The 19,032-nt window shown below is 39.1% G+C and overlaps 1 protein-coding gene across 8 annotated transcripts in view; it reads left to right on the forward strand.

Moving 5' to 3' along the window:
• The window catches only part of GTF2I (general transcription factor IIi), a 109,624-nt gene that overhangs the window by 44,358 nt on the left and 46,234 nt on the right, over positions 1-19,032 (forward strand). For 2 of the 8 annotated variants that reach the window (XM_040456183.1, XM_040456180.1), the window contains exons 9-11: positions 5,823-5,900; positions 15,341-15,400; positions 17,393-17,449. In XM_040456183.1, the coding sequence (XP_040312117.1) occupies positions 5,823-5,900; positions 15,341-15,400; positions 17,393-17,449 (195 nt within the window). Of the gene's footprint in view, positions 1-5,822; positions 5,901-15,340; positions 15,401-17,392; positions 17,455-19,032 lie in introns of those variants that run through there. The other 6 variants (XM_040456184.1, XM_040456181.1, XM_040456185.1 and 3 more) reach the window with 4 other exon arrangements.

Consider the following 19,032-nt stretch of genomic DNA (forward strand, 5'->3'; position numbering starts at 1 on the left):
CATTGTAGGGGCGCCTGGGTGGCTCAGTCGGTTAAGCGGCCGACTTCAGCTCAGGTCACGATCTCGCGGTCCGTGAGTTCGAGCCCCGCGTCGGGCTCTGTGCCGACAGCTCAGAGCCTGGAGCCTGTTTCAGATTCTGTGTCTCCCTCTCTCTCTGACCCTCCCCCGTTCATGCTCTGTCTCTCTCTGTCTCAAAAATAAAGAAACGTTTAAAAAAAATTTTTTTAATAATAAATAAATAAATAAATAAATAAATAAATAAAAGATCATTGTATTATTACTAAGAATATATTTAATAATTAGCTTTGGTGATTGGCAACAAAAAATGAACATTTACTGCTTTTTCGTATTGAAGACATACGTAAACTATAACCTGAGTGTCAGCTATAGCTGGGGTCCAAAAATTTCAATTGTGTAAAATGCAGTTTTGTATCATTGCTAAAAAGTGACATCTTCAGACTGATCTCCTGCAGGGGATGGAAGCCGTTTGTCAGTTTTGTCACATCCACATTCACGCTTGCAGAACCTGTCATTGTGGGGCTTTTACCGTCCTCCCAAGTTGGTTAAAAAATTATCCTGGGCTCCTGGCTGGCTCAGCTGTTACAGTGTGCCCCTCTTAATCTCAGGCTTGTAAGTTCGAGTCCCACGTTAGGTAGAAAGATTACTTAAAAAAAGAAAAAAAATCTTTAAAAACAAATTACCTTGTGCAGTGAATTTCAGACTTAAAATTCACTTAGGAACGTAAGGATGAGATTAGAAAATCTCTAAACTCCCTTTCTCATGTTACTGAAATAACCAGAAATAATATATCATCTGAGTAGATGATAAAAAGGCAGCGGAAATCCTTAACCTGATGTGTCAGGCTGTCATACATAATTGTAAATGCCAGCCCATCATTGTGTTGAATTTTTTTTTAATGTGTATGTGTTTTTGAGAGAGAGAAACAGAGCCAGAGTGTGAGTGGGGGAGGGGCAAAGAGAGAGGGAGACAGACTTCGTCAGCACAGAGCCCTGCGTGGGCCTGGAACCCCCCAGACCATGAGATCATGACCTGAGCCAAAGTCAGACACCCCCTCCATCATTGTGTTTAATAGTGAACTACCAGAAGCACTCTTTGTAAAACAGAGAGGCACCTTTTCACCAGTTTCTTACCAGAATTCTAGTACAAACCAGTACAAGTATGAGGTGTAAGTAATTAGAAAGTGGAGGGCACCATTGACTTGTACATGTGATTATGAATGTAGAACACCAGAGAATCAACTAGAAAACGGAAAACAAAATACCGATAGTTTGATGTGACTTTGTAAAGAATTCCAGATATAATAAGAGTTTAGAATTAAAGCCTTTAGAAAAAAATTAGTAGTCCTTTGAGTGATTTCTAAGCAATACGTTTGACTAAGAAAGAATTAAAAATTAAGGATGACAAGGTCAGCCAAAATGTGTCAAAGCACATGTGAGACACAGGGAATGGCTGTTTGCAAGACAAATGACAAACCTTGTTGTATTTGACTTACAAAGAGCTAATCCAAAAAATAAACGATCAAAGATTGTAGAAGCAAGGGAAAATGCTAAGTCTAGTTAAGGAAATGTAGATAAAAATCCAAGAAAGATGAAGTTTAGCTAGCAGATGGCAAACATTCTGCTCATACGCCGCAAAGAACAGGGAGAAACAGATTTAAAAGTTCTTTTTTTTTTTTTTTTTAATTTATTTATTTTTGAGAGAGAGAGAGAAAGAAAGGGTGTGTGTGAGTGAGCAGGGTAAGGGCACAGAGAGAGAGAGAGAGGGAGATAGGAGACAGAATCCCAAGCAGGCTCCATGCTGTCAGCACATAGCCTGATGTGGGGCTCGAACTCACAAACCACGAGATCATGACCTGATCCCAAAAGGGATGCTCAACTGACTGAGCTACCCAGGTGCCACAGGTTTAAAAATTCTTGATGACTGTTTAAATTGTTGCTTTCTTAACAGATGATGCTTTGGTATTTCGTACTATTTATTTTATTTTATTATTTCTTTAAGATTTTCTTTTTAAGTAATCTCTACACCCAATGTGGGGTTGGAACTCACAATCCCGAGATCAAGAATTGCATGCCTGGGGCTCCTGGGGGGCTCAGTAGGTTAGCATCCAACTTCAGCTCAGGTCATGATCTCACAGTTTGTGGGTTCAAGCCCTGGGTCGGGCTCTGTGCTGACAGCTCAGAGCCTGGAGCCTGCTTTGGATTCTGTGTCTCTTTCTCTCTCTGCCTCTCCCCTGCTTGTGCTCTCTTTCTCTGTCTCTCAAAAATAAATAAATAAACATTAAAAAAAAAAAAAAAGAGTTACATGCTTTATAGACTGAGCCACCCAGACGCCCCTCGCCATAATTTTTCAGAACTTCCTTTCTTGCAGTACAAGGTGGTCAAGGTTCCTCGCACTTTCTCTAATCCAGCCCTAGGGTCAACCATTCCAAGAAACCCCGGGTCCTTTCTGAGGAGAATGATCTCAAGATGTCAGTGTCTTGGTGGGAGGTGCGTCCATTGCCATCGGGAGGTTACTGCTTCCCAGCGGACGCAGCTTAGGAATCCGTGTGTGGGGGGAGTTTGTGTACACAAAAATATATACATACATGCATTTACAGCTATAGTGTTTCATGCCCACATCTTCTGTTCTCTTAACATCCCAAGGGGTTTTCCATATCCCTCTGTTCCGATGAGAGTCCTTAGTCTGTTTTCTTCATTTGACCCATGTCCTGTTGTCTAACCCATGTCTCATCGTCACTGTCCTGCCCGGACTCCCGCTCTGACGTTCCTTGTCGGGCTGTCCGCAGCCCTGCCTACCCTCTTTCCAGCCTGTGTCTCCTAAGGCCCTCACTTCCCCTGCCCTTCGTGTGAGTACACTTCTCACTCAGCCGGCCCACCCTGCTGCACTGAACCGCCCCGTGCCGCTGTCTGCCTTGCTCAGTGCCCTCTAATGGCATTTGGGGTGAATAGTTGGGGAAAGGGGAAGCTGTGTTAATTGTGCCTGCGTGTGTGCGTGGGGCGGGGACAGCTTTTGTGTATGGTGCAGACAGGCCAAGTGTTCGTTTTTTGGGGAGATCTGCAAGAGTGGTAGTGTTGAATGTCTTTATTGGGAGGAAGTACTCGAATCTGTTGCATTGTTTTACAGAAGGCTTTTTGTTGTTGTTTTTCATGCCACAGGAAACCTCAGTTTTCTGTTTAGCTTTTAGTTGATTGCGCCTAAATCATCATTTTGCAAATTGTTTTCTCTCTTTTATTCATAGAGTCATCTCCTGAATAGTTTGTGTCTAAAGATAAACGTGCTGAATTGAGAAAGATTGTATTTTACTGAATTCTTTAACCATCTTTGGGGATATAATAGCACTGCTATTCTAGGGGTTTCTTTTTTCTCCTTGTACTTTGTATCTTTATGTTCTTAATTTATCCTGCAATTTCTTTTAATATTTCCACTTTTAATTTTTTTAATGTTTATTTATTTATTTTGAGAGAGAGAGAGAGAGAGAGAGCCCGTGTGATTGTGGGAGGCACAGAGAGAGAGAGAGAGAGAGAGAGAGAGAGAATCCCAAGCAGGGTCTGCACTCGGTGCAGATGCTGATGATACAGGACTTGATCCTGATGATACAGGACTTGATCTCCAGACGGTGAGATGGTGACCTGAACTGAAATCAAAAGAGTTGGAGGCTTAACCGACCAAGCCACCCGGGCACCCCTTACTTATTTCTTATATATTTCTTGAATGGAGACAATTTAATGTAAAGGTTAACTACTGATTAACTTTGTATTAGAAGGAGTAGCTAAGGAGCCCTGTAAGTAACGACTCGAGGAGCTGGCTGCCACCCTAAAGTCTTCATTTTGCCTTCTGAGGTGGGAGGCTGTGGGATGGTACTGCTGTCTGAGGTGACGTGTGAAAACCGGTCCTGCTAGGGTCGGAAGAATTTTCCAGGGGGTCTTGCTCTTGCTATGGGAGGTGTCAGAATGAAGGCGGGTGCCAGCAGTGAGTGACCCTGACTGGAACGAGACGCAGACGAGGAGCCGAAAGGAAGTCGCGCGTTGGTTTTCTCATCTCTGGCCTCACAGCCTCCTCCCTGTTGCGTTCCCTGGGGAGTTTTGCAAGGAGCCCCACCGGTTTGCGGTCCAGGCTTCAGCAGAGTCGGGGAGGGTGTCTAGAACTGGGACAGCAGCTCAGTGACCGCACTGGCTGCTGCCCCTGTGGCTGCTCATCCACAACCGCCCCTACATATTTGGGCTTCCTTGGAACAAAAGGACAACTGTTTCCGTCTCATAGCGTGTAGCTGCCCTTCCTACAGACTCCTCCACTTTTGCTCCCTCCCCAAAATGAGGAGTTCCAGTGTTCTAGCAGTTCCTGTCCCCTTCTCTGGGAGACTGATTAATGTCCTCTCCTGAGCTGTCTTACTTAGGTCTCACATTCACGCTCAACCTATTTGAATATTCTTTTTTTCTAAAGGCTAAGTGGCAAAGGAAACCTAACAAAACTTCTGTAAAATAACAATGCAGAGGAGAAGAGAGAACAGTTGGTATATCCAAATACATGTGTTTGCAGAAAGAAACACTCCTAACAAGGAAGAAAATATGTATAGTGTCCACATTTCAACAACTTGTCACAAAAATCCACACCTTCCTAATGCATGACCCATTATATTGTATTTCTTTCTTTGCCTTCGGTCAGGACCTTAGCTGGTAAGGTTCTTGACCTTTCCCTGGTTGAGGCGACCCAGACCTTCATTCCTGAAGGGTCTAAATCCCCAGTGGATCTGCCTTTTTTGTTTGCTGTGATTTCCTCTTAACCTTTGCTGATGACCACTCGTGTGGTAAAGAGACAGCCTGCAGAATCTGAGCGGTTTCAGACATGTTCCGTGTCGCCGTCGTGGGAAGCAAATCAGTTTCCCATCGGTAATTGCCCGTTGCGTTAGGGGTAGGTGTCCTCTAGTACGTCAGGCTAGCTCTTTTTGAGCTGTTTTCTGCAGTTGAAAAAATTACATGCAAACTTCTCAAGTCACGTAGCACCGGCTCAGTATGAAGTTGATCAGAGGACTGTATGGTTGTGGTTGGCTTTCCTGCATGTGGAATTGGACCGTGCGTGCTCCTTCATGTCTAGCCACGAAGGCCCACGCCAGATGATCTGTCCTAATTGTAGGCAAGGCATTATGCGAAAGGTGTATTTTGTACCCTTGTTAATAAAGGGATTTATTAGGTTAAAAAAATCTATGTATCTTATTAAAATGATTTAAAATTATGCCACCTTAACTGCAGAGTAGTGAGTTATTATAACTGATGACTAAGTGCTTTTCAGTGGTTGGTAAAAGATCTATCTATTTCCTCCCTCCCTCCCTTCCTTCCTTCCTTCCTTCCTTCCTTCCTTCCTTCCTTCCTTCCTTCCTTCCTTCCTTCCTTCCTTCCTTCCTTCCATAAGCTCTACGCCCAGTGTGGGGGCTTGAACTCAAGACCATGAGATCAGGAGTCATATGCTCTCCTGAGTGAGCCAGCTGGGTGCCCCTGTAAAAGCATTTTTAATGTTGAGTGAAAAGAGAGTGGGACTGATGTTCTCCAATTCCAAAGATAAGAATGTCAGAGAAAAAAAGTTAGCAGCAAGTAATCCCAGAAAATTAGTCATAATTACAACGTTGTGTAGGTTGGGTTTTAGGTGATTTTTGTCCCTTAGCTATCTAGCGAACTTCTGTCCTTTCACTAGTTCCTTCACTGTTCTTTCACTTCTGTTCTGTACTATTTTAGGACAGAAGAGATTTTCCTACACCATCTAACTGCATTCCCTAAAGTGTCAGTAAATAATGTCATTTTCTTTTGTAGGTATTTCCCTGGAAATGGCAGCTGTGACAGTAAAGGAAGAATCAGAAGATCCTGATTACTATCAATATAACATTCAAGGTAATACTATTAATACAGGTTTTCTTTCCAAAAGTTATCAGCAGTTAAAATTCAAATTTATTGATTGTCTGAACTCCTTAAATACTTCTTGCTTGTCTGACTGGCATGCGTGCTTATGATTGATCACTACAATAAAATAGATGTCAAAAATGCGGCAGTGAGAAAAGTAATCTACAGCAGAAATGTAAAATAGCCATTGATATTCTTAAAAGGACAAGCAAAAGTTGGGGCACAATTTAGAATTCAGTTCCAATTTCTAGTATTATTTGGGAGACCCAAGCGGTCTTCTGAACCTTGGATGGCTCTGTTTGTGCAACACAAAATACCCGTATAAGCATTATCCTTATCTTAAAAATCTGTAAAAGGTAAGACGTTAGTAAGTATTAGCTGTTATTGGTCACTTTGTTCCATATCTTTTGGCTTGCTTATTTAGGGAGGAATGGAAGGCTGTAGTTTCACAGTATGCAGCATGCTTTCACACATTATTGGATTTTAGTTTAGAAGAACGTTTTTGATATTTTATAGTCAGTTTTGTGTTTATGGCTGCATAAAATACATTAAAGTATTTAAAGTATAAAACTTGATTAGTTTTGTTGTCTTTACGTTCGGATAAAACTTTTTTCACTGCACTCGAAATGGGATTTCTATAACCCTCACGTTTCCTTGTGTTCTATTACAATCACTGCCCTCCCCCGCCAACCACTGATCTGTTTTCTGTCATTTTAGCTTAGTTTCTGTCATTTAGAACTTTGTATAAGTGGAATCCTTATCAAGTATGTACTGTTTTGTCGGGATGGGGTGTGCCTTCTTTGATTCTACATAATTGTTTTGTAATTTACCCCCAGCGTTGCATGTATCAGTAGCTAATTCCATTGCTTGGCTGCCCCACAGGTTTATCCCTTTGTCTGTTGATGGACATTTTGGTTGTTTCTACTTTTGGGGGCTATTAAAAACAAAGTTGCTGTGAACTTTTGTGTGCAAATTGTTGTGTGGAAATATTCCTTCATTTCTCCTGAGTAGATTTCTAGAAATGGAATAGCTGGGACACATGGTAGGTATTTAACTTCGTAAGAAACTGCGAAACCATTTTTGCACAGTGCTTGTACTCTTTTTACATTGCCACCAGCAGCGTCCAAGTAGTTCCTAGTTGTTTACGTCCTTGCCGACACCTGTCCGGTCAGTCTTCTCTTTTTAACCATTTTCAGTGGTTGTCTCCTGAGACCTCATTTCAGTTGTAATTTGTATTCGCCTAATAGTTGTAGCTCATTTAACAAGATAAGCCCTCATCAGTTCTGGAGCATTGTAAAAGTTTAATGAAAAATTTATTCTGATTTGTAATCATGTGACTATCTGTAAACATACATTTAACCATTTCATAGTGAATATCATTATTTTTATTTGTCAGTTTTGGACACTTTATTGCTTTTGACATTAGTAATCACATGGCTAGAAGATTGAGATAATTCTATGGGTTTTTAATTAAACAGTTAAAATTTTGGAAAATATTTAGCCTTTATAAATGGAGTTCTTGGTACCTTACTAATACATGTATATTAATTTAATAAGTTTAATTTATTTAATAAAAACTATTTAATAAAATAGTCTTTTTATATGCAGATTATGTTTAATTTTTAAAATAAAAAGTCTGCCTTTGTCTTTGGTATTGCCTGTTGAGCAACTTGTTATTCTCCGCCACGAGTATGTTCCCTTTTGAGATTGCGAGTGTGAGTGATTTAAAGGTGATGCCTGAGAAGTAAGAGTTGGAAATCTGATGCTTTAGAGGGAAAGATTGTTTGAAATGATAGTATCTTCAGTACAGTTGGAGAAGGTAGGAGCTAGCAAGCTGAGAGATCTAGTCCACGCAATGTGGACGTTTTTCTGAGTAATTGAGTTTGTATATTCTGTGTAAAAGTATACTCTGAATAAAAGTCCTGTGTGATATGATTTACAAATAGTTCAATTTGATGAAGTCCAGTTCATTGATCCCCACCCCCCTCATTGTATGGATTGTCCTTAAATATCATAGGTAAGAAATCTTTGACCCAAAGTCACCGATTTTCATCTATGCTTTATGAAAAATCAGTAGTTTTACCTTTAGGTCTTCATCAGTTTAGGTCTAATTTTTATGTGGTCCACTTTTTCCAGCACCATTTGTTGAAAAAACTTTTCTCCACTGCATTTCCTTTACATCTCTGTATGTTCTGTTACGTTGGTCTCTGTGTATCCTTTTGCCAAAATCACATTGTGTCGGGCACTACAGCTTATAGTAAGTTATGAATTCGGATTGTGAGTGTCCTACAAAATTGTTCTCCTTTTTAAAAATTATTTTGCCTATTATAGCTCCTTTATCTTTTCATATAAATTTCAAAATCAGCTTGGTGATCAAAAAATTATAGGGATTTTAATAGTGATTATGCTGAATCTCTACAGCTAATTGGGTTGAGTATCTTAATATCCAATCTTCTGATTCATGAGCATGGTTTATATTTCTTACCTATTTAGCTTTTACTAGATTTCTTTCATCAGTGCTTTGTTTTCAGCATAGAGATCCTATTGTGCACAGTTTGTGAGATTGTATACCTAAGTATTTAATGGGTTTTGGTGTTACTGTAAATGCTACTGTTCTTTTGCGTTTCAGGTTCCAACTATGGCCAGTGCATCGAACTATAATTGATTTTCACATACTGGCCTTGTATCTTGTGATGTCGTTAAAAATGACTTACTAGTTCTAGCAACTTTTTGGTAAAATCTTTGGGACTTTGTAGGTCGACGGTGTTATTTCTTCCATTTCCTTTCCTTGTGTAATTGCACTGTCTGGGACCCTCTAGTAGCTGAATAGGAGTAGTGAGAGGAGGCATCCCTACCCTGTTCACAATTTTAGAAGGAAATCTTTCAGTATGATAGCTGTGGGTTTTTGGTAGGTGCCCTTCATCCGTTTGAGGAAGTTCTCTTGTGTTCAGAGTTTGGGAAGAGTTTTTATGATTATTGGATGTTGAATTTGTAGAAGGTCTTATCTGTGTCCCTTGATGATTATATAGGGTTTTCTTGTTTAGTCTGTTAAACTGGTAGTTGATATTAATTTTCACTTGTTAAAACCAGCCTCGGATTACTGGGGTAATAAACCCTGCTTGGTTATAATGTATTCTTTTTTATGTATTATTGATTGTTATTAAGAGATACTAGATGATTTCTGGTAAATGTATTTATTTGGTTTTGGTAATATTGGCCTCAATAAAACAAATTGGGAAGTGATTTATTGGAAGAGTTTTTTGGTAGAATTGGTATTGTTCTGTTCTTGTTTGGTCAAATTGCCGGTGAAGCTACCTAGACCTTTTGGTTTCCATAATGGAAAATTTTTAAGCTTGGTCTTTGTTTTTTGTTTTTTTAAACAAAGTTTTTTTTTCAATGTTTATTTTTGAGAGACAGAGCATGAGTGGGGGAGGGGCAGAGAGAGAGGGAGACACAGACTCCAAAGCAGGCTCCAGTCTCCAATCTGTCAGCACAGAGCCCGATGTGGGGCTCGAACCCACGAACCATGAGATCGTGACCTGAGCCGAAGTCAGACGCTTAACTGACTGAGCCACCCAGGCGCCCAAGTTCAGTCTATTTTTTAGTTTTTAAATTTTTTTTTTTCAAAGTTTATTTATTTTTGGGACAGAGAGAGACAGAGCATGAACGGGGGAGGGGCAGAGAGAGAGGGAGACACAGAATCGGAAACAGGCTCCAGGCTCTGAGCCATCAGCCCAGAGTCCGATGCGGGGCTCGAACTCACGGACCGCGAGATCGTGACCTGGTTGAAGTCGGACGCTTAACCGACTGCGCCACCCAGGCGCCCCTATTTTTTAGTTTTTAAATGTATTTTAATAGTTACAGGATTGTTCAGGTTATGTATTTCCTCTTGATTGAGCTGTGGCAGTTTATATCTCAGGGAATTTGTCTACTTTACCTTAAGTAGTGTTTTTTTGTTTTTTTTTTTTAATTTTTTTTTTTTAACGTTTATTTATTTTTCAGACAGAGAGTCAGAGCATGAACGGGGGAGGGTCAGAGAGAGAGGGAGACACAGAATCCGAAACAGGCTCCAGGCTCTCAGCTGTGAGCACAGAGCCTGACGTGGGGCTCGAACTCACGGACCGCGAGATCATGACCTGAGCCGAAGTCGGCCGCCCAACCGACTGAGCCACCCAGGCGCCCCTTAAGTAGTGTTTTTTAAATTTTACTATTTACAAAGTCTATAGTGATGTCCCTCTCGTTGCCAATTTTGTAATTTGTGTCTTTTTTTCTTGGTTGCTCTAGCTCGAGGTTTCTCAAGACGTCAATATTTACATTTTGAGCAAACAGTGCATTGTCGTTGGTATCTTTCTTATGCTGTCTCTATATTGTAGAATGTTTAGCAGACCTCCCTGGCCTTTTACCCACTAGATACCAGAAGCATCTCCTTAGTTGTAACAATCAAAAATGTTATAGGATATATTCACTCCCAGGGGAATGGGGACATGGTCACTACCAGTGGAGAACCATTGGTCCAGCTCTAGAGCTTTCTCAAATGTTCTCATTTTTCTCAAAGATCCAGCTTTTACCGAGGCATCTGGGTGGCTCAGTTGGTTGAGCTGAATCTTGATTTCAGCTCAGGTCATGGTTCCAGGGTCATGAGATTAAGCCCATGTCGGGCTCGACACTGACTGTGGAGCCTGCTTGAGGTTCTTCTCTCTCTCTCTCTCTCCCTCTGCCACTCTCTTCTGCTTTTGTGCTTGCTCTCTCTCTAAGAAAAAAAAAAAATCCATGTTTCCTCTCTGTTCTATGGTTTTTCCATAGTGTGTAGCTATTTTTTAAATTTTAATTTAAATATAGTAATAGTTAACATACAATATAGTGATTCAACACTTCATACAGCACCCAGTGCTCATCACTACAGGTGCCCTCCTTAATCCCCCTTAATCCCCACCCACCTCCACCCCTGGCAACCATCAGTGTGTTCTCTATGGTTAAGCATCTTTCTTGCGGGCGCCCAGGTGGCTCACTTGGTTAAGCATCCTACTCTTGATTTGGGCTCAGGTCACGATCTCACAGTTAGTGGGTCGAGCCCTGTGACGGGCTCTGCGCTGACATTGCAGAGCCTGCTTGGGATTCTATCTCTGCCCCTCCCCTACTCACTCGTACTCTCTCCCAAAATAAATAAATAAACATTTTTTTTAAAAGAAGAGTTTGTTCCTTGATTTATCACTCTTTTTTCCTGTGTTCAGCTGTTTTGGTTCTTTTTTTTTTTATTATTTTTTTTAATGTCTTATTTATTTTTGAGACAGAGAAAGACGGAGCATGAGCAGGGGAGGGGCAGAGAGAGAGGGAAACACAGAATCCGAAGCAGGCTCCAGGCTCTGAGCTGTCAGCACAGAGCCCGACGCGGGGCTCGAACTCACGAACCGCAAGATCATGACCTGAGCCGAAGTCGGACACCCAACCCACTGAGCCACCCAGGCGTCCCTTTCTGTTTTGGTTCTTAAGGTTTCGTTTGTTAAATTTCACATATGAGTGGAAACTTAAGGTTTTCATCTTTCTCTGTGGCTTATTTTGCTTAGCATTATACACTCCAGCTCCCACCATGTTGTTGCAAATGGCAGGAGTTCATTCCTTTTGATAGCTGGATAGTACTCCATTGTAGCTATATTCCACGTATTCTTCTTTTTTTTTTTTTTTTAAACGTTTATATATTTTTGAGAGAGAGAGAATGCAAACAGGGGAGGGGCAGAGAGAGGCAGAGGATTCGAAGCAGGCTGCACGCTGACAGCAGAGAGCCCAATGTGGAGTTCAAGCTCAGGAACCACGAGATCATGACCTGAGCTCAAGTCGGATGCTTAACCGACTGAGCCACCAGGAGCCCTCCACATATTCTTTATCCATTCAGCAGTCGATGGGCATGTGGACTGTTTCATAATTTGGCTGCTGTAAGTAATGCAGCAGCAAACATAGTGGTGCATGTATCCCTTTGAATTAGTGTTCTTATATTTTTTTGGGAGATAGATACCCAGTATGTAGATCATAGTGGAAGAAGTGTGTAGGGTTTGGAAAAAATTTTTTTTAGTGTTTATTGATTTTTGAGAGAGTGTGAGCAGGGGAGGGGCAGAGAGGGAGACAGAGGATCCGAAGCGGGCTCTGTGCTGACAGCAGCAAGCCCGACGTGGGGCTCGAACTCACAAACTGTGAGATGATGACTGGAGCCGAAGTCGGACGCTCAGCTGATTGAGCCACCCAGGTGCCCCAGAAGTGTGTAGTTTTAATGTCCACATACTTATGGACTTGCAGATATCTTTCTGTTACTGATTTTCAGTTCACTTCTGTTACAACTGGGGACTATTCTTTGTATACTTTCCGTTGTTTAAACTTTGTTAAGGTGAGCTGAGAGTCGTCTAGGTCTGTTAGCCTTACTGCTATTTCTGACTGCTCCCCTTCCGTCACGGATACAGTTCTGAGATCTCCAGCTGCCTCCTGATCTGTTTCTCCTTTCATGCTTTCTGAGGGGGCTTTTGTTAGGTGCCAGGATCATCACTAGAAGCTCCTTCCTTGGGGCTCCTTTCCAGGCAACCCCTTTCCAGTGGTAACCCTTCTTCTGACCTGTAAGAACTTGGATTAGTTTTGTCTGGTTCTGTATTTCACATAAATGGAATCCTTTTGCACATACTGTTGTTTTAGGGTTCTTACATAAAACCTAAAATTTGTGAGACATGTTGTTGGGTATGCTTATTTGCATTGCTGCATTGTATTTCTAAAATGCTTTCTTTTTAAATAAAATATTGAAATGTACACACATAACGTACATCTGCCAAGGTTTCTAGAATCTTTACTATTTCATCATTTTCCTCCCCACCCCCCAAAACACACCAGTATATAACACGTTAATATGTGTCCCAAATTTCCATTTCTTTTTTTTTTTAATGTTTATTTCTTTATTTCGAGAGAGTAAGCAAGTGCGCGTGCAACAAGAAGGGGGAGGGGCAGAGAGAGGAGAGCGAGAATCCCAAGCAAGCTCCGTGCTGTCAGCACAGAGCCCAGCACGGGGCTTGATCTCAGGAACCGTTAGATCATGACCTGAGAGCCACCCAGGTGCCCTTCTGGTTTCTTTTCTAGTCTTCTGAGTTAACCATTTTCTTGAAGTTGAAGGTTGTCCTTACGAATAAAGATTTTATGCCTTTACTGCATACCTGTTCCCACAAAAGTGTCTGTGTGAGCATGCATTTTACACATAGTATTTTCCTAGTTTTTTAAGTTTGACACAGATGGTGTCGTACTGTATATATTGGTACGTACGTGTTCTTGTGTGTCCCTCATTCAGTGTGAGTTTTTGAGATTTACTTGTCACCTAGAGATTTAATAGTATTGTTGTGATAGTACATTGTGTAATTATGCTGTAGTTCATTCTTTCACATACGTGTTTTCTTCCATAATTTTTGGCTAGGACAAAAAAAAAAAAAAAATAGGCTAGGACATATCTCTGTGTACTTACCAGTCTTTCCCCAGGATAGTGGTGTTCAGGTGTGAGCAGTAGGAATGTTTGATTTCATGCTGGGTAGTCACAACCAGCGTTTTGAGTGTGAGGGTGAAGTAGGCTGCGTATTTTACAATGAAGAAAACCCAAATATGTGCTGTTAAAACATACAGAGCTAAAATGCAACCAACTTCATAGGTGATGTGAAGGTATAGTGATCTGTGAAGTCATACTGGGCAAATCGGAACCACCCAAAATCCAGCTTAGCAATATTGATTTGAGGCCGAAAAAGAAAAAAGTAACAGGTATACAAAGTTAGACTACATGATATGGATAGTTGTAATTCACTGAGTTGATATAGTGGTCATTAATTCATATATACCTTACATTATAGCTCAAAATAAAAATAAAGAACTGACACAACTGTAATAAATTTTTAGATCTACATTCATGTGGGAGATTCCAACAAGTGGCCATTGATAACTGAGACATCATGTGCCAACGAATACTTATTATGGATGATAAATAGAATATTTGCATTCTACAGTTTGGAAAGATAAGCCAATTGATATGCACATATAGAATTCACCCAGCAGATAAATTTACAAAGCGTGGATCTTTTACAAAAATGGATTTGTTCACAGATAATCTTGTGATTCGCAGATCACAGATAATCTTAAATTCTCTGTACATAATCTAATTAGTAAAATTGGAAATCCAGAGTAAACAGGTTATGTAAAAGATAGAAATCCTATACATTGAAAATCGTACAAAAATGTACTTTGTGTTAAAGAGGACCTTACTTTTAAAATCTTGGAACAGAACAGAGCATTACTGAGAATACTACAAAACCAAACTTGTGAAAAAACAGCTAAAGCTATGCTTACAGGTCAAGCAGCAACCTTAGTTATGATTTAATTATTTTCTGTGTATTTTTTACCCAGGAACACTTGACTGGGAAGCAGTGAATCTGGCATTTGAATTCAAGTCTCTTTCATTCAGCCTCTTGCTCTTAGTTGAAATTCCAAATACAGTTTGTGCATTTTCTAGGAAATTGTTTCTTTGCTTAGTTTGGTGCTTTGTGAAGCTGCTCCTTCGTTAGCGACACCTTTCAAAAGTCTTAGGGTACTATCCAGTTCATACTCAGAGATAGTGAGGTGGTTTGTATTCATTTTAATACACGAACCCTATTTTAAGTAGCCATTAAAAACACAATGTTTTGTTCTCTGTTTTAGATTGATTACTCTCATCACTAACAAGCTTGTTCCTATGTGTAATATATCATCAAAATGTTTATAGCATTATGTGAATGTTTAGTTAACTCAGAATACTTCCTACATTTATAATTGGAAAGAACAGTGTGAGGTTGTTAGAATCCTATGGGCCTGCAGGAAAGACGGAATTCTGAGTTAATAACTTAGCTTGTCATGTTTCTGTTTCAGTGGACATTCAAGCTTACTGGTATTTTAATTATGTGATTCTAGAGATTCTAAGGAAGATCTAACAATTTGATTCTGCAGTTTTCTTCAGCATGACAAAAGATTAAGCAAATACTTGTAAAGGAAGGAAGAAATACACCTTATAAGATAAACCTGCACTTAAAACCTGTATGAAGTATAAAAGTTGCAGTTTGCTGTTACAAACCAACCTTGTACTGTTTAGACAAACCCATGTCTGCCATTTGAGACCTGTCATTCCCATTCGATCCATATGTCTGGTCATTTTCAAAATTACTTTGGACTGTCTATATAACAAATTTATCTGAGCACACCTTTTCCATTCAGTAAGACCATAAGCTGATGCCACTCGTTTTGTCATTTTTTTTTTTCATTTTGCCTTTTTTTTTGTTGTTGTTCATGAAAAGGCTGTATTATTCCATCTCACTCACCCAAATTCGTTTGCTAAAGTGACCCAAAATACATTTTTGGGATTACTTTTGAAGTATTATCTTTGTATTCCAAAGCAGGCCCTTCCGAAACTGATGATGTTGATGACAAACTCCCCCTTTCGAAGTCTTTACAAGGTATAACCTCTTCACTTCTGTTTTCCCACATACTGTTCTCTTGTTATGTTCTTTATATTGCACAGACTGTGTTTTAGTATTTTATCTGTATTGTTACTTTTCTAAATGGAAAAGGAAAAAAATGTATTGGCCTTTTTTTTAAACATAAATGAACTTCACAAGCAACAATTTTTCAAAACCAATTTTCCCTTTTGTGAATCTAGTAATGAATCTCGAAATGGGTACATGACACACTTTCATATTTAAGGTAAAGTACACATTTATACCTTATATCAGAATAGTCAGAAATAAGGTTTTTATTGTGTAGTTAGGAATGTAAATATCGATAAGGTCATGTTGATTCTTAATTTTTAGAAAGATTGTGAAATGCCACTTTGTAAATGAATCCCAAAGTTTGCTACTTGAATACTTTTCTGGGAATTGTTGTATAGAGTGCCCTAACTTGATGATCATAGGCTATTTGTGATGGCTTTTACTTTTATCTATTCTTTGGGTGGGATTTCTTTCCTTTTTTTTTTTTTTTTTTTTTTTTTTTTTTTTTTTTTAATTTTATTTTATTTTTTTGTTTTTAAAAAAAAAAAAAAAAAAGCAAAACCAGAAAGGACACGTAGAATCATTGCTGACCTGCCCTCTTGTAGTATAGGGTGGAACGACCACCTTAACTCCTTATCCTTTAACCACCCTGCATTTTTAAATGCTGCTCTCTGCTCCATTATCCTTTGACCTCACACCTTAGTTTTCTTTGACTTTCCTGTCAGAGAACCCAGGGCTCCTTGCATTCAGATGTTAACAACGTTAAAGGGGTGGAGGTTGGGACCGTGTTGAGAAAGCATAGTTGAAAAGTTAGTTAAAGAATAATTTGTGGCTCTCGATTGGTAGATTAGCCTAGCATTTTGAGCTCAGGTGAGTTTTTATACTATGGAGTAAGTGGAAAAGACTCCTAAGTAATTATGGCATCAGAAAGCTAGGCATTTAAAAACCCAAAGTATTTGACCTTAGTATGGCATTTGAAATTAAAAAATACTGGACACTGGCAGTTTTTGAAAGTGTAATCGATGCTCTCTAAAAATCAAGGTAAAATATACTTAAAACCTATGTTTTTAAGTATCAGCTCAGCTATCAGTGGATGACAAAATAGATTGGATTTTCCTTTCCCTGTGTGGTTTCTCCTTACTCCTAGGTAATATGTTTTATTAATACATGAAGGCAGTGATTTTCAGCCTTTTCCGTATTCGTAGCTCAGACATTTCAGGACAGAGGATGAGTATTCTGGGGGGCAGTTCGGGCAATTAATCCTAAGTGGCCCTCCAATGTTGTGGATTACTTCTTTCCTATTTATGAGTAAGACTTCTGCTCTGTAGGATGAGCCTGTTTACCTGTGACTGCCTAACCTGACACATTGCTTTATGTTCCAGTTTTTAGAAGCAGGCAGATTATATTACCTGAATTAAAATGCTTTTGAGACTAAAGGTAGTGTCTTAAATTTTAACTTCCGAGTTTCCTTTTAGTACAACTTTGATTAAATGATGGGGATTTAGTTTCCATAGCTTCTGACATTGTTAAAATGGAAAGCAGGAAACATTTTATAGCAAAACCTGAACTTGTCTAGACTAAGTAGAGGCTGTGAGCAAAGATTTGTGTTTTTGTGTGTGCGTCATTGACAGATGAGCATGGTACCTTGAGCCATAATTGTTCTAGATCTCAAATTCCAACATCTACCAGTAATTATATTGTATAGTTACAGTAAATAATATTAAATCCCCAAAGTTACTTAGGTTTGCTTTATCTATGTTTTAAAATAATTTTTTGTGCTTTCAAATAGAAGTGTTACATGTTTTTCTGAATTAGATCACATTGTTGTAATTACGAAAGACTTAATCAGTCTGTATATGTTGTATGATAAGTCTTAAATTATTTGCACTGTTACCTAGTTTCTCTTCTTCCAATGTAAGTTTTTACTGGTTTAGTATATGTGGTTTATTTTCTCTTTAGGAAGCCATCATTCTTCCGAGGGCAATGAAGGAACAGAAATGGAAGTACCAGCCGAAGGTTAGAAATGAAGGGATTTTTAATTTTCTATATTTGTATTGCTTGCTCTCTATTATAGAGAAGATTACCCTTCAAGCACCTTATTGGGAACCAAAAAGATGATTGTTTTGGTATGCCTTCTTAGCCAACAGGTTTACTGTTTTAGTCCTAAGATGTAATATACATCTTTTACTGTATTGAATAATAAAGCGTATGGGGATGAAAACATAAGCGGTAAGTAAAACTCTTCATGCTGCAAAATGCTGCCCTTTTTCCTGGTCGTCTTGTGCCATATTAAGAATCTCTTAGGAAAGAGTGACTTCAGTGTTTTAGACTTAAAAATATGACTGGCTTCTGTCGATATTTCATTCTTAAACATATTATTTAATGGTACCGTTTTTTTTAAGTAGGGTAGTATTTCCACATAGGATTAATAGAGGAGGGATTTTCTCTCTGCTGATTTTTATACCCACAATTACCCTGGGGAACTCCTTTGTCTGTTTACCAGCCAGTCCTCCTTTGATCGTAGCATTAAGTGAAAATTTAACTGTGGTACAGCTTTTTAAATTCTTGCAACCTTGAGTTGAAACTGTTATCATGCAGAATGACTTCCTATTTCTAAGCAGTTTATATAGCTCCAAAAGAATTCTTAGAGCTTTCTGCCAAGGAAAATGATAGGTGTGAGGTACCTGAATTTTGTTTTAGTATTATTATTTCTCTCATAAACTGGTCATGTTATGTCTTTTTTTTTTTTTTTTTCCTGGAATAAAAAGGGAGGCTATTCTGTAAATTTTTATTCCTTATATTTGCTTTTTTATTTAACTTTTTAAAATCATTCATGAATTTCCACCTGAGTAGAGGGAGAGCTCAAGATCCCTGGAATGTTGACTAAGCTTTCCAAATTCAGTTTTAAAAAGAATTAGGGTTTCTAACTGAGAAACATTTCTTGCAGAGATACCAAGATGCTCATTTTCAACAATATTTTACATTTCTTTTTGAGATCTTTTTATAGAAAATTATGTGGATGAATTTTTTTCTGTTTTACCGGGTGGAGGTAACTAGATGTTTCCTTTGTAACAAAATCTCTGTTTTAGATGTGCGGTATATTTGCAACAGTGAAATACCTGTGTACAGGACACAGATGGTACACGGCTTCTTCAGGCAGTCTGCCTTGCTTCATCGTCCACAATTTGGTCATTAGATACTAGGCTTTGAAATACTTGATGTTTGAGATTTTTATTGTCACATTGCACTATGAACAGAGTTGAGTCATACCTGGGTTCTGGTCTCTATTCCTTTACTAACAAGTAAACATAATCTTTGGCAAATCAATTAATCTCTCAACCTTTGCAAAATGAAAAGAGAGTTGATGGTGATGCTCTCTAGCTGAGCTTTCTAGCACTAACATTCTGATGTACATTTGTTTTCTGTAGTAATAACTATAAATAAAGTATCTAAGTTTTAAAAGGATGTTGCATATATAAAGGTAGGGGATAGAGCTCTGTATGCATTTGTCCTAGTCATTGGCTTGGTAGGAGGGTCCCCAAAGCAAAAGATTGATTGTGGTTTTATTTAACAATATAAACCCCTCCTAGGACTTCTGA

This window comes from Herpailurus yagouaroundi, unplaced genomic scaffold, assembly GCF_014898765.1.
Source record: "Herpailurus yagouaroundi ecotype Mexico unplaced genomic scaffold, PumYag 216, whole genome shotgun sequence".
Taxonomy (NCBI): Eukaryota; Metazoa; Chordata; class Mammalia; order Carnivora; family Felidae; genus Herpailurus; species Herpailurus yagouaroundi.